Source organism: Musa acuminata, chromosome BXJ2-8, assembly GCF_036884655.1.
Source record: "Musa acuminata AAA Group cultivar baxijiao chromosome BXJ2-8, Cavendish_Baxijiao_AAA, whole genome shotgun sequence".
Lineage (NCBI taxonomy): Eukaryota > Viridiplantae > Streptophyta > Magnoliopsida > Zingiberales > Musaceae > Musa > Musa acuminata.
In genome coordinates, this window is record NC_088345.1 from 52,858,987 (window position 1) to 52,874,207 (window position 15,221).

General features: G+C 38.2%; 2 protein-coding genes across 6 annotated transcripts; one reads left to right on the forward strand and one right to left on the reverse strand.

Moving 5' to 3' along the window:
• Positions 1-284: 284 nt before the first annotated feature.
• Positions 285-7,793, reverse strand: LOC103995716 (probable hydroxyacylglutathione hydrolase 2, chloroplastic). 5 transcript variants are annotated; one of them, XR_001979214.2, is made up of 10 exons: positions 7,534-7,735; positions 6,207-6,392; positions 4,403-4,606; positions 3,125-3,248; positions 2,819-2,919; positions 2,149-2,223; positions 1,973-2,071; positions 1,585-1,743; positions 731-802; positions 285-645 (listed from the first exon to the last, which is right to left on the reverse strand). XR_001979214.2 is itself a non-coding variant. In XM_009416382.3 (9 exons), the coding sequence occupies exons 1-8, from the start codon at positions 7,648-7,650 to the stop codon at positions 1,597-1,599; spliced, it is 1,053 nt and encodes a 350-aa protein (XP_009414657.2). In that variant the 5' UTR covers positions 7,651-7,793; the 3' UTR covers positions 285-730; positions 1,585-1,596. The 5 variants fall into 5 exon arrangements, 3 of the variants coding, with proteins under 3 accessions (XP_009414657.2, XP_009414656.2, XP_064979122.1); XR_010489667.1 differs by lacking the exon at positions 731-802 and having other exon boundaries at positions 285-377; positions 446-730; positions 7,534-7,734; XM_009416382.3 differs by lacking the exon at positions 731-802 and having other exon boundaries at positions 285-730; positions 7,534-7,793.
• A 5,911-nt stretch (positions 7,794-13,704) lies between these two features.
• Positions 13,705-15,148, forward strand: LOC103995715 (probable peroxidase 61). The gene is made up of 4 exons (XM_009416379.3): positions 13,705-13,970; positions 14,036-14,215; positions 14,331-14,490; positions 14,568-15,148. The coding sequence occupies exons 1-4, from the start codon at positions 13,725-13,727 to the stop codon at positions 15,008-15,010; spliced, it is 1,029 nt and encodes a 342-aa protein (XP_009414654.3). The 5' UTR covers positions 13,705-13,724; the 3' UTR covers positions 15,011-15,148.
• Positions 15,149-15,221: the final 73 nt, after the last annotated feature.

Sequence of the window (15,221 nt, forward strand, 5' to 3'; positions counted from 1 at the left end):
AGGAAGTGATGAAAGTCATAACGACAGATGAAGACAACGAGACAAAGATCGAAGAGGTCGGAGGTGGAAGTAAGGAGAGTCAGACGTAGACACGACGAGTGAGGGTGCAAAAAAAAAACGAAATGAGAGGCAATGAGAACGAAAACACCCATGAGAAGAAAAAGAGACCATAAGACCATGATATGACTCAAGAGAGACCAAAAGACCTTATAATGAACTTAACGTTAGCGTGGGAGAGGAGAGGCGGTGGGGAAAATACGGTCTATCAACTGTGCAACAGTATATTAGAGCCTAAAGCTTAAATTTTAGGGAGGAGGAAGAGTTCCTGAATCGGCCTTCTTACTTGCACATCCACTCTCACAGTTTGATTGCTGGTTCTAAAAGATTTAACAAGTCTTCTCACACTTTGATTTATAAAAGTCAAATCCACGAGGCGAGTTCTTACCTGAAATCTCCTCATTCTTCAGTGTCTTCTTAGTCGCTAACAGATCTGCTTCAATTCAGCTTGAGTGATATTATAGCAACACTAACTTCAAGTATCTCTTTGTGAAAACACATCATGCACGGATGGGATTCACATGTAGAACATGTTCCTCATGAGCTCCTATTGCTTTCTTGTTGAGGGAGTTTGCAAAAGTATTATCCCTGTACAATATGGTATACCCTCATAAAACAACTGCTTAAACAATTCAGTCCAGGAGGTAGCTTTTCAATAATTCTTTCCTCGTACCTGAAGGTGAAACAATCACAGTCAAAAAGCTTGAAGAGGAAATCTTTGGGGCTGGTGCTACCAGTCTGTAGTCTGTAATTTTTGGCACCATAGCAAGTCTTTCCAAGAATTAATATATGCACAAGATACAACATTACAGCTTTTAATCTTTCCATGGAAGAAACGTCTCATATTTGTGCAACTGATATGACTGACACAGGGAAGCCAACTAAATTACAGTGACTTCACCAACTATTCAAATTGTTCAGAAAGAAAAAGTTCCAGAAACAAATTTCAATTTGGAAAACTGAAAGCAGCAGAAGATTAGAAGCAATGATCACTTAGGTGCTAGAGAAAAAAAAAAACCAAGAAAAAGTATAAATAGTTGCCAAAGTCGACTGAAGCTTGTCTCGCAATGCAAAACAATTATTATATGTTCATTCATTTCTGCTCTACAACAACCAAGTTTATCTGGAATTAGAATCAATGGTTTTTTCTTATTCCCCAGTACAAGAGCATGTTATATGCTAATATTTTTTCCCATTCATTTATAATAGAATCAAAGTAAACTATAGCCTCTTGAGAGAGGATATGCTGGGGGAGCAGCAGGGAGAAAGCATAAATAAAAGTCTTGGACCATTGAATGCAAAGTATATTTTGGGCTTTATGAAATGAAGCTATAACAGAATCAAATTTTTAAATCATGTCAATAATATGTATGACTGTAGGAGGAGCAGGACATTGTAGTTGTTACATGTCAAGAAGAACATATAAGGATACAAGAGAAGATCAAGAATGTATAAGCACAAGCGAATTACATGCAAGTTGACAACATTAAACAGATCTTAAAAGGTAATTTTTCCAGAAATACATACCTGTGAACTGCTTTAAAAGTTATCCTTTGCTCGGCGAATGATGCCCAAGGCTTGTGCATCACTTGCAGCAAGTGGAATATTCAACTTTTGGCGGATCTCAGGACTAAAGGTGCGCAGAAATGGATTACACTGTTTTTCCTTCTCTATCGTTGTTGGAATCTAGGACATCATAACATGTCACTAGTTAAATTCAAGATAGATCACAAAGGCACATTGAGCTTATCATTATAGGTAAACTAATTTCACACTGAAAGGCTTCGTGCAATAATATGCAAAAGCACTTTATCGAGCCAACAAATATAGTTTAATTTCTGTTGCACTCTAAGTAGAAAAGGACAAATCTAATCACTGTTTAAGACAACAATTTAGACTGGTTGTGCATAATTACCGTTGGCAGCTTTTTACTGCGAAGACGAGCAACATCTGCTGCATACTCCTGTAGTGCTTCATTGTTGGGTTCTATGGACAAGGCAAACTTAGCATTGCTCTGCCAAGAGCAACAGTAGCATCAGTGCTGCTACATATATTGTGGCCACTCAAATACTATAAGAAATGACTTTATACCAGAGTGTACTCATGACCACAGTATACATCTGTGTCATCCGGTAAAGACGCAATTTTTCGAAGTGATGAAAACATCTGCACAAGGATAAATACAATTGTCGGTGATACATATTTTACGAAACTAAGAAGCAACCTTTGCCAATGATCATTTAACTAGAGTCAGCATAACAACATGGAGCATTTAATTCTAATTGGCAAGCACATATTACTTGCAATTCTCATGGACATATAGACAGGCCACAGCCACTAAGATAACCTTCTGGTCTCTTAGATACCTGTACCATGAAGTATGAACAACAAACTATCCCAACTGCTTAGGGTTTGGCTACATGGATGTGTTCTGATCATCATGTTGTACAGATGGTAATGTACCAGTCAATCTTTTAAACAGATGCACTACAGGCATAAAAAGGAATCAACCTTGCACTTACTATTCAAACTATGAGTGTATCCAGTGCGAACACTTCATTAGTCCAAGAAATCCTTCAGTGGTAGTCATTGAAAAACAGGATTAAGTATGCATCAGTTTTTTTCTTTTCCATTTTAAATTTGATGGCTGGAAATTTTCTTGTTTGTTGCTTGATCCACTTTTGTCTTGTTTATGATTGAAGCTACCAAAACAGGAAGCATACTTGCAAAATTAAAACCACTTATTATATCAAATGAAAACCTGATCTGGGTCTCCTTCAAAAAGTTTGCCGCATGATAAGCTAAACAAGGTGTCACCAGTAAATATTGCTTTACATCCAGGGAAGTAAAAGCTCACGTGACCTGCTTAAATTAAAGAAGAAAAGAATAGTTATACTTATATCACCATTAGGAAGACAAGCTGTATGACACATTGGATATGGAGTATATTGGCTATAGATATCTTTTGTAAATTGAATTACTCTGCATATCTAGTCAAAATTCTGCAGAAGAGGGATATATCATAGAAATTGAATGCATAACATTCATATGATCAAATAGATCTGACCATTTGTATGCCCAGGGGTCTCCAACACATGAACCTGGTAGCCTGCAAACATCCATGTTTCTCCATCATGCAAGGCTATGTCTATGCCAGGAATTCTATCCTTGTCTTTGGCAGAACCAATCACCTATATTTAGCATATCAGAGTCAAGAATATTGGACTGCGAAAAACTTTATCAGGATAATTAATGCAATCTTACATTTCTGGCATACCCATGCATTAAGAGTAAATGGGACCACTGTCTAGTTCCCAAATAAACTTGCAGAATAAAAAAATCCCATTCTGTTACATCTACATTTTACTTTCTATCTAGGACTTTTAACACATTCTATAGTAGTTCCATATATTCCATATTACTTTTTTTAAAAAAATCATAGTAATCAGCAATCACCATGGAAACCCTATTGCCTAGAGTCCGTAAATTTCAGACGATCCTTAAAATTATGAATGTATCTTTTATGCGAGGGCATTCATGTTATAGGCAACTTTCTTTTCTTCTCTCTCAGAGTTGTAGTGAATTGCAAAAATCTATAATAACAATTCCTTTGTTTCTTAATTATAACCAGTTTTCCCTCCACATCGTTCTTTTATTATCTGTCCTTTTGCTCCTCCCATTGTCTCCCATTGTCTTCTTTTCAGGCTATCAAATTGGCTAGAATTGACAAAATTTAGATGACTCTAGGTGAGTTTGATAAATTTTTTACTGACTTTAACTGCCAATAGTAAGGCAGGCTAATCTACCAAAATCAATCCACCCTGCAAAGTGTTGATTCAGATTAAACTGTCATATTAGAATTGGCAGATAACATGAACTATTTAACAGAAGAATTAATGAAAAATCATGTGGTGTGACAAATAGTGCATGATCTCAGTATTTTATTGCATTCTCTTTGTAGAAACTTTGTTATTCCCCCTCGGCAGAATATGTCTAATAATTAAATTTCATTAGCTCAAACACAATATGAATCTCCTCAAAAACATCATAAACCCAACCAAGAATCCAACTCTTGAAAACTCAAACCTCAGTTTGGTTATGCAAAGCCCAACTATAGTAGTTGTTGACTTGTTCCGACTATATCAAAAACCAACATCACTGAAACTTCAATTAGTGTCTATCAAAAGACAAAAGTATGCAAAGGAATAGATATTTGCCAAAATAATACAGATTCCTAGAGAAGTTAAAAAGGCAATAATCAGATGAGAGAGCAAATGTGCATTTTGGTGGAGTCTATTTTAGTCTCAAGCATAGGAAAAAAAAATGAAATTTGTCATTGTCATACCTTTGCACCATACCTTGCTTTGAGCTCCATGTTCCCACCAGTATGATCATAGTGATGATGAGTGTTAAGTATATAAGTTAAGCTTTGATTTTTGCGTTCCAATGCATTTATAACAGGTACAGCTTCAGAAGGATCTACTACTCCGACTGTTCCTGTATCTATGTCATGCAAAAGATAAGCGTAATTGTCTTGAAGGCATTGCACCTGAAAAAATGTGCGACATATTAACATCATGAATGTATATGACCCCAATAGGTGACAAAATGACGACAGGAAGAGATAGAAGCTGAGGTAGAGATTAAATGTAAATGTGGATACTAATGTGGCTTTTACCAAAGATGAGTTTGCAACTAATACAAAAAGCAGATTACAGCCTTAATCCCAACCATTATGCGACCATATTTTTTAATAATTAGGACTTAAAAAATGAGTTTATTCCACCTGACTTGATCATACTTATAGAAGCATTGAAAATCATGAATCTTAAAAGACTATGTTTGCTGGAGAAAGCATCATGAGCACATCATAAGGTCAAAACTCCAGAAATTGTTAGGATGTCATCACTACTCTGTAAATCTCATGGCAAGAGTAGTTTTTGATGGTCTCTGAATTTTGATTAAGCAGAATACTAAGTGAAGGGTGTGACACCACAAGTATTTGTTATATTGATCAATAAGATTAATGTAAGACCTTAACTAGAGAGAGTTACAATTTGTTTTTAAGGCAGAATAATTCAACATTTCCTCTGAGAGCCAAACCAACCGTATAATTGTATTAAAGTATTAGAAAAATAAATCGAGTTATCAATATTCCCCCAATGTAGATAATACACCAAACAAACATGATCTTATTCCACGTAAGAAGTGTTAAAGATGCTGAAGGCTCAGTGGAAGTTCAAAATAGGCAATGGCAGTTAAACCAATTGAATAAAATTTCAAAAATATGATCAAGGCAATAGAAAATTTCAAAAGAGATTCAGATATAAAATAATAAAAAAATTAAATAAGATAAACCCAACAATAAAAATATTTTCCGAAACCCAGCCATATGTTCCTTATTTTGTCATCTTGAAATTTTTTTCAATGACTGTTCCATTTACCATCCTGATCCCTAAAACTTGATCATCATCCTCTAACTTATAGCTTTGTCCCTTTCTTAGCACTCATTACCTCATTGGCTTAAGATGACATGCTATTTAGCACCAATACTCACCATATGTAATTGTTAGTTGAGTTAGTCTAAATCGACCTATTTAAGAAACCTTTCAATTTGTGACCTTTGACTAGGAATGCAAATCTTTTTCTTATATCACTTTTGGATATTCTTTAGTCAGAGAAATAACAGGTGTTTGCGTCTAGAGAAGTACCTGCAAGATCTAGGCTTCGCATGTCCTAGATAATAAGACAAACAACAAAAAACTTGATGAGCATGCTGACATTCTTCGAGGACAACACACAATGAAGGATCATACAGTTAGTTACTTTAAGGAACATAAATTATTCACATATTATCAATGAGCTTAAGAATGCCATAGATACATGACTGTAGAGACACGTAATAAAATTGAGCACATAAAATGGACTTGATGGCTCTAGTGACACTATGCTCACCATAGCTAAAAGGTGAAGAAAATTAAGCAGCTGGCAGCCAATAGTTGGGATCTATGACTTGCAGATTGCAAAGGTAAATATGGAAGAAATCTCAAATTAACTCAAAATACATAGCTGGCAGGTTAGTGCAACACAGTAGTAAACACAATGACAAAAATACAGAAAGCAAAATTTTAAAGACATCAGACACTCACCAATTCAATTTGCAATGAGGATGCCATAGAGGTAATATTGCAAAAGGAAGGAGGGAGATCCAACAAATGATTAGCTCCATGCAAAACTTTGACAGGTTTGACAATTAGTGTTCCAAAGCCATAAAGTATTTTTTTCCCAAACCATTGTTTTCTCATATTTGTCCATATGCTGGGTTGCCCTCGCATCTGTGAAAGAGAAGTTACATTGATATCGAGACACAAAAAAATGATAAAACCCATTATGTGGTGAACATCATGTGTGCTTCATAAATGAGCAAACGGGAAGAAAAATCAGCTCAAGTAATGGCGGAAGAGCCTTCGAGCAAAGACAACAATAGCAGTTAACAGCACAGCATCTAATAAAAAAGTGGCTCCTGCCACCATGGAGTTCTGGGACATTTAGTGTACATTACCCTACCCCCACAAGTCACTTTCAGTACAGCTTCTATGGCTCAAAATAACAACCAGGAAAATTGTTGAAAATGCCAGCTTTCTAGGGGATATACTTGCAAAACCTCACATACCTGACACTATGGTTGCTCTTATCATGGGAACCTTTTTCAGAGAGATGTTGTATGTCCATTAAACCACTATTTGCCCAGGCAATGGCCTTCTGGGTAGCTACTAAGACTAGTACTGGAATGAATTCTGTTCATTTGGTCCACTAGTCTTTGAAAAGTAAAACCCTTCTGCGTTTGATGCTCAAGTTTGTAATTTGCTAAAATTGTCACCATCTACTCATACTTGCCTTCAAGCACTCATCTGAACATCATAGAGAACCTTGCTGCAAGGAAATTCACGTATGACCCTTGTAAGTCATGGTACACAATGAATGCGTGAGATCCTTGAGTCAAATGAACGCACACACTAACAATGTGGATTATTTGTAATTGATGTCTCATCCACAATATTTCTAACTGATCCACTTCCATCACAACTAATCAGCAAATCTCGTCGAAGCGACCACTGCTACTACTGCGAATCATCCCCACAGGATTCAATCGCCAAAAAACATAGATAATCCAATAGTTGTATCAGCATATAAATTCAAACAAGAAAACCTAGACAGATCCGCCATAAAATCCACGAATTCAGAAGCACACGTCAGATCCGACCAGTACCGAACACATCGACTGCATAAATTTTCGAACCAAAACAGACAATACACAGAAACAAGAAATCGAGATCAATCACGCGATTCTTTGCAGGGAAATATCTCAGATGCCCGGAGCAAGAGATTATCTCAACCGAAACCACACAAAAAGATAAATGATTAAAGATAAGAATGGCAAAAACGAAAGAGGCGATTGGGAGGAAGAGACCAAACCCTCCTCGGAGAAGAGCAGGAGAAGGAAGCCATCAAGGAGGACCCCTTCGCGAGCATCGCCGGTCGGTGAGAAGACGAGAGTCTGCTAAAAGACGAAACGGAGGAAAGAAGGAACATACTTTGCGCGCTCCCGGCGGAGCCGACCGAAGGAAACGAAACCCCGAGACCTTAATCGAAGAGAATTATTCAAAGTCCATCGTGCCCCCCTACCTTTAGTGTTAGCGTTTGATATATGCACGCCATGGGAGCACTGGTTGCTGCTGAGGAGGGTAGTTTAGTCATTATATGATGGGATAAGGCGAGAAGACGAAGCTGCTTTAATATTTGTGCTGTGGATTTGATGTAGTATGTACTAATATGACCCGAATCCGACAAGCTTATGTATCAAGGATTCATTCTTGTCGTTTCGGATCAGATTCGAGTTGAACTTCATGTTTTACCCGAACAAAAATTTCGGGTCGGACTTTTCTGGTATCGGGCTCTATTAGCACTCCCTTCTCACTTCTGGCTCTTCTCAAACTATTCTTTTCACTATATTACATGTACTTCATATGTCATTCAATTATTTACCAAGAAAAGTTGTTGCTAGACATATTTTTTTTATTTGTTGAAATTAAACATCATAAAAGTTTATTCCTTATAATTTTTATTGATACAAGCTGACCTGGAATTAGCTAAATGTTTGGAATGTATGGCCTTTGTAAATTATTGTGAACGTGTATATTTGTAGATTATTGAATTTTGAGTGCATTACTATTTTTTTTATATGGGTGTAAAATGACTATACTACTGTGAAATATTTTAATATTAAAAATTTAAAATTAAATAATAATAGATTAAATTTATAATGTGTACCTTTTGATGCTACTTAAAACATTTTTATCTGATCTATAGATACATTATAAAAGTCATAGGAATATTGATCCTTAACAAAAGTTATATTTGTCTTCTCTTCTCTTCCTATTATTCATCGAATAAATATAAATGATGAATTAGGGACAATGAGAGATGAGAAAAGATTTATAATCTCTCAATAATCGATTGTTTTATCCTTAAAATATTTTATCTTTTTATAAGTAAACGTATGGTGTCTAAGATAAATAATTAAGAAAGTCCATCATATCAAAGTTATCTCGTAAAGAATCATATCATAATTAAACATCATTTCTATCAATTGATAATCATAATCATAATTTAATTATATCTATAATATGTTTTACCTAATTAGATAGGATCAAATAATTTAATAATAAAAAAATATTATCAATCAGTCATCATTTGACATATAAATATACATGTGATAATTCTGTCAGCATAGGGGATAAGACCTACTTCATTTGTCTGCCCATTTGAATGTAAGTCCAAAAGAGATTATTACAAGTTGCCTCTCATTGTTGTCTAAATGGACAATAGTTCAAAGATGTGATTATAAGCTATCCCCTAGAGGAATATTCTATGGGATATCCTCTCCCATTTTACCATGGTATAAAAAAATATTTTTTTAGCATGGTAATCGAGGTCATATATTTTTTATTATTTTTACCTATCATCTCGGATTAACTTAGCATCGGAGGGATTGAGTTGGGAAACTCACTCTTACCTTGATTTTCATGTAGGTCACTCTTAGAGTTATGAGTGCTTCCACCTTGGACCTCGGGGAGCTCTAAAAACATATCATCCTTCCTACGCATACAAACCTAAACCACATCAACTTGACTATAATATCATCAATTCTTCCCCTAATATTTTAACACTAGAAGAAGGGTCTATGTTGTAGGAGAGTTAGCTCGTTGACCCACTCAACGAGCATTCGAATGAGGAGGCTCCACCCCCGATCCATAATACATTCACTCATGGGAAACAGTAGTCAACATTTCTAAATCTTGATGCATATCCTGATACGATACTAGCATCTATTCAAGAGCCTAGACTTTTCTCCCTTAAAAATGATTTCGACACATATACTTGTCTCAATCGAGGTCATTCTTAACCTTACTTAATAAGTGCAAACATTGATGGGGATGATACAAACCAACTTCTTGAATCTACCTCAACTAGTCTAGTCGACGATGCATTTAGCCCCACCATAATTCGTAGTATTACCAACGCCAATAAGATTCTCTGACTTGATGTGGCATTGACCCTCCAAGAACGCCTGAGACCCATCAAGCCCCCAAAGGGGGCAACTTGATCCTCGACTATGGAGTTTTACAAACCTCACTATCTTTGGTTATTCTTACTCGGGTTTGAGGCACAATCCATAGACTCCACGTAAGATACCCTTTGGGCACAATTATAGTATATGGACTAACGCTTGGAGGGCATACATCGAGAGTTTCAACTATCCAAGAGAGAAGACTTAATCGACCTCACCTCAGGTCGATCACCATTCATTCAAAAGAGCCAAGAGGAGTCTTTACTTGCCAACTTCTAACTCCCAACCTTAGAGGCATTTGATGGTTATACCGACATAGTCGAGCACAGTCGAGCACATCAAGCCATTGCGAATGTATGCCTTTGACACTCTGAAACAACCCTTCTAAGACTTCGACAAGGGGGATGAAGAGACGCTCTCGAATTTTATCTCCCGATTCACAAACAAAATTCGAGGCATAGTTGATGGTCATCTATCACTCTTCATACAGACCTTTATGATGGGGCTTAGACTCTCTCAACACTTATGATCGCCGATAAAGAGACCGTTGACAATAGTACCCAAGATACTCCAAAAGGATAATTAATATATAGCCACTGAGGCGATAGTCTCGAGTAAGTATGAGAAGTCACACAAGAGGACGAAGTAGGAGCGACCACCACTTGAATATCTCACCCGAGATGCACCTAATGAAGTAGAGGTATGAGAAGTTTAACTTCGATCACTAGCAAGCCATCAATGATGAAGTAGATAAGTGGTTAGTGCTATATTTATTTTTGAGGTGCAATACCCCAAGTGGCTTACTGAGGTTTTACTTATTAAAAAATCTAATGAAAACTAATAGATGTGTATTGATTATATTGATTTCAACAAGATATATCTAAAAGATAGTTATCTTCTCCCTTGGATTGATCAATTGGTCGTACAATCTTGAGTCGAGCTGTTAACATTCATGAATACCTTCTCACGATACAACCATGTCAAGATGGCCTTGAAAGATCGAGAGTATATCTCATTAATTACTAGTCAAGAAATATGTTGCTATGGAGACATACCTTTCGAGTTGAAGAACACTGAAGCAACCTACTAAAAGATAGTGAATAAAATATTCAAGCATCAAATGAGGAAAAAATGTAGAGGCCTATGTGGATGACATGATTATGAAAAATAAGACAACCGATGCACTACCTGTTTGGCGATAGGCATCTCAATGGCAGCGACATGTCCCTATAAGGGTGAGTGTTCAAAGATGTCTGATATGCCCTCCTAAGTGATAAACATTTTTACATTACCCAAGGCACCCCTATTGGGGTGAGTACCCAAAAAAGCCTGATGCACCCTCCTCGGGGGTGAACATCTCGACAACACTAACATGCCCTTATGGGAGTGAGTGTTTAAAATGTTCGATGTGCCTTTCTTGGGGGTGAGCTTCTCAACATTACCCAATGCACCCCTATAGGGTGAGCGTCTAAAAATATTTGATGCTCTTTCCTCGAGAATGAGCATCTCAATGATACCCAATGTGGCCCTATGAAGATAAGCATCCAAAATATGCTTGATGCGTTGAGCATCTTAATAACAAGACACATCTCGAGAGATCATCATCTTACTAAACTCCCACAATACATAAGTTGGCTAAGCCCGACCTAACTTCCTTAGAAAGCCTAAGGTTGGCCAAGCTCGACCCAACCTCCTTAGAGAGCTTAAGTTGCATAAGTTGGCCAAGTCTACCCGACCTTCTCAAAGAGCCTGAGGTACGTAGGTTGACTAAGCATGAGGCACGTAGGTCGGTCAAGTCTAACTCAACCTCCTTAGAGAACTCGAGGATGGTGAGGTTCGTTGAACTTCGTATTCAAAGATCGGGTTAAGGGGCTCAATGGGCCACAGGCATTCTTGGGGGTCGATGCCACATTAAGTCAAGGAATCTCGACAAGCATCGATGGTACTATAGACTATGTCGAAGCTGGAGGCACCATCGACTGGACCGACTAAGATAGGTTCGAGGTGACAGTTAATATCATCCCTATCAATGTCCGCACTTATTGAATGAGATTCAAAAAGACCTTAGTTAAGATGAGCATATAGGTCGGGGTCATCCCTAAGGGAGAGAGGCTTGGGTCATTGAACATATGTCAGTACTGTATCGAGATTTACACTGAGGTGGATGTGTCGAGGTTCAAAAATATCGGCTGTTGTCCCCTGTGAGTGAATGTACTATGAGTTTGGAGGTGGAGCCTCCTTGCTTGAATGCTTATTTAGTGGGTCGACGAGCTGACGTTTCTATGACATAAGCTCTTTTTCTAGTGTCAAAATGTTATGAGAAAAATTAGTGACATCTTAATTAGCCCAACGTAATTTGAGTCCATGTGTGCAAGAAGGACTAATGCCACCAAGGTGTATTTGGAGCTCTTCCAAGTTCGAGGTGGCGGTGCTCATGGCTCCAAGGGTGATCTGCATAAAGATCAATGCTAGCAATGGGTTTTCCAACTTGGACTTTCTGATGCTCTAGTCCGAGATGATAGATTAAAATAGTAAAAAATATTTGGTCTCAATTATTTGTGTTGAAAATAATTTTTTATACTGAGTAAAATGGAAGAGGATATCCCATAGAATATTTCTTGAGATGACAACTTATAACGGGAGATAGTGGTGGGAGATAACATGTAACGATCTCCTTTAGACTTATGTCCATGTGAGTGAACAAAGGAAGTCTTATCCTCCTGTATCAACTAGAGTACCATATGACTATATGTCCATTAGTTGACAGTATTTTTCTTATCAATTTTGATGTTTAATTATAAATATTTTATTATCAAAATCTAAAATATATAAGATTAAAATATATAATATTTAAAAATTATTAAAAATGTCTCCACATATGTAAAACATTTGGAAGTTCAATCTAAAATATAACTATTAGGACTAAGACCTCCATCAAGTCATACGCATCGGACCATTGTTTGAATTGACGGTTTAATAAATTGGGTCATATATTTAAAATTTTTAATAATAAATATAAAATTATTACATATTATACTAAAAATATGAAACTATGATACTATAGAATATTTTTATAGTATAATAAAAGAGGATGACAAGAATGTCAATAAAAAGACACGTTAAGCAGATTAAAGAATAACAATTTTTTTATCAACTAATATTTTAAAAAATAAAAAAATATTTATTTTAATAATAAACAGTAGTAAAAACCTTAAAAGTACAAATATCTATGATAAAAATAAATAATTAATTTTAGATTTCATAAGATTCAAAAGGGTTAATTAGTGGATCAAACAATGGTTGAGTATCTGATTCCTGATTTTCCTAATCTGATCAACTGGTTCAATATTTGATTGAGGAATTTAACATTAATGCATCATAAACAGGATGGTATTTTGTGACAAACAAGTCACCAATTAGTTCATGCACACAATGATATTTTAAGATATATCTATGCTAGTCAGCAATTAGTATGCATATAATGTTACTCCGTTGCTCAAGTCAATGAAAGATATTAAGTTTTAATTTTTTTTACTTATAAAATGTTAAAGGAATATTCCTAAAAAATATTTTCCACTCAAACTTATGCTAATGCAAATATTGGTTGGAGCCATATCAATCACGTATTGTACTCACTGCCATCATCTCTATTCACATACAATGCAATAGGTGGACACAGCTTGTTTTCCTCGATTCCCCTCACAAAGTAGTCCTCAAGATCTCCACACGTGAAACGTCGTCGTGAAACGCGCACATCTCCCACCGTTGGCGTACCGCCGCCGCCGCCCACTTAACATGACAGTGAACGAGAGGCTTCCCCGCAGGCGCACACTCCTACACATCACCCCAAGCTGCTCTTCGATCGATCTCATCCCAGTCAAAAGTTGAGGCGACTCTCCTTGGATCTCTACACCCTCTTTTACTGCTGCATTCATCGCCCCCCCCCTTAGGATCCACCAAAGCTCCTCGATCTCATCTCTCCATGCCGTCTATATATACATTTGATCGGTTCTTTTTGGAAGGACAAGAAGATACGATGTGGTGCAGCAGAGAGCGGCTTCTAGTGCTCGTGGTGCTCGGCTTATGGGCGACGTGCTCGCACGTAGCGGAGGGCGGCACCAAGTTGCCTTTGAATGGCCTGGTGCTCCATTACTACAGTAAGAATACGCAGTGCACCAAGGCAGAGAAGCTGATAACGGGAGCGGTTCGCAAGGCGTGGGTGAACGACCGGTCCATTACTCCCGCTCTCCTCCGCGTCGTCTACTCCGACTGCTTCATTAGGGTACCCACTCTGCAGCTCGACTTCCTTCTTCTGCATGCGATCCAACGCGATGCCTTTTGTTGCAGGGTTGTGACGCTTCGATTCTATTGGATGGGAAGGGATCGGAGAAGGAGGCACCACAGAACGCGGGATTGAGGGGGTTTGACGTCATCGACGCGATCAAGCATAAGTTGGAGTCCAAATGCCCCGGCGTTGTGTCGTGCGCCGACATACTCCACCTCGCCACCAGGGATGCAGTGGCATTGGTATATATACCATCTACCATATATATATATATATATATATATGGGGTTAATTTAATGGATACGATATATTTATATGGTGAATGTTGCACCCTGTTCTAAGCTTTGGGTGTTGCAGGCAGGAGGATGGAAGTACCCAGTCTTCACCGGAAGAAGGGACGGGTATGAATCGGATGCGAAGATGGTTGACCTGCCACCACCCTCCATCTCTTGGGATGATGCCCTCTCATATTTCAAGTCTCGCGGTCTCGATGTGCTCGATCTTGGGACTCTCCTAGGTTCGATGGTTGATCTGCCACCACCCTTTTCTTCTTCTTCTTCTTCTTGTTGGTCGTCCAAACTTCTCTATTTGCAGGTGCTCACACCATGGGAGTGACTCACTGCCGGTACGTCCACGACAGGATCTACAACTTCAACGACACAGGACTGCCCGACGACCTGATGGACTGCAGGTTCGCAAGACAACTAGCGAAGACGTGCCCATACAGGTACGCACCGGACCAACCCGATCCGACCGTGTTCCTAAACCCACACTCCGGCGGCAACTTCACCTTCGAGAGCTCCTACTACTCCCGGGTGCTCGACAACCAAGCCGTGCTCGGGATAGATCAGCAGTTCCTCGCATCCAAGGATGGCGTGCGCATCGCCAGCGAGTTCGCTTACGAGTTCGACGACTTCAGCCGCTACTTCGCCCTGGCCATCAGCCGGATGGGCAGCATCGGGGTGTTGACCGGAAGTAAGGGGGAGATAAGGCGTAACTGCAGGTTCACGAATGCTCATTACCCGAAGTCCAAGTGAAGAACCATTTTTGAGACCACCTGTAACTTTAGATCGATGCAGATTGCTGCCACCATTTCTGCCAAGCTTGGGAGCTGTAGTAGCTCGCTCACCAAGTGTTTGAATAAAGCTGGAGATTAAAGTTGTGTGTTGGAAGTTTATTTTGGTCCATTACCAACAAAACATAAACATAATCTATCTAGTAATAAACCGATAGAAAGGGAATTAGAAA

Bases quoted from the DNA above. Each gene is read 5' to 3' on its own strand.
- LOC103995716 (XM_009416382.3), bottom strand. From the start codon at position 7,650: ATGTTCCTTCTTTCCTCCGTTTCGTCTTTTAGCAGACTCTCGTCTTCT. The intron at 3,249-4,402 runs GTATGACAATGA...TGCTAAATATAG, and splicing joins AAGCAAGGTATGGTGCAAAG to GTGATTGGTTCTGCCAAAGA. The intron at 1,744-1,972 runs GTAATTATGCAC...ATGATGTCCTAG, and splicing joins GCAGTAAAAAGCTGCCAACG to ATTCCAACAACGATAGAGAA.
- LOC103995715 (XM_009416379.3), top strand. From the start codon at position 13,725: ATGTGGTGCAGCAGAGAGCGGCTTCTAGTGCTCGTGGTGCTCGGCTTA. The intron at 13,971-14,035 runs GTACCCACTCTG...CTTTTGTTGCAG, and splicing joins ACTCCGACTGCTTCATTAGG to GGTTGTGACGCTTCGATTCT. The intron at 14,216-14,330 runs GTATATATACCA...TGGGTGTTGCAG, and splicing joins CCAGGGATGCAGTGGCATTG to GCAGGAGGATGGAAGTACCC.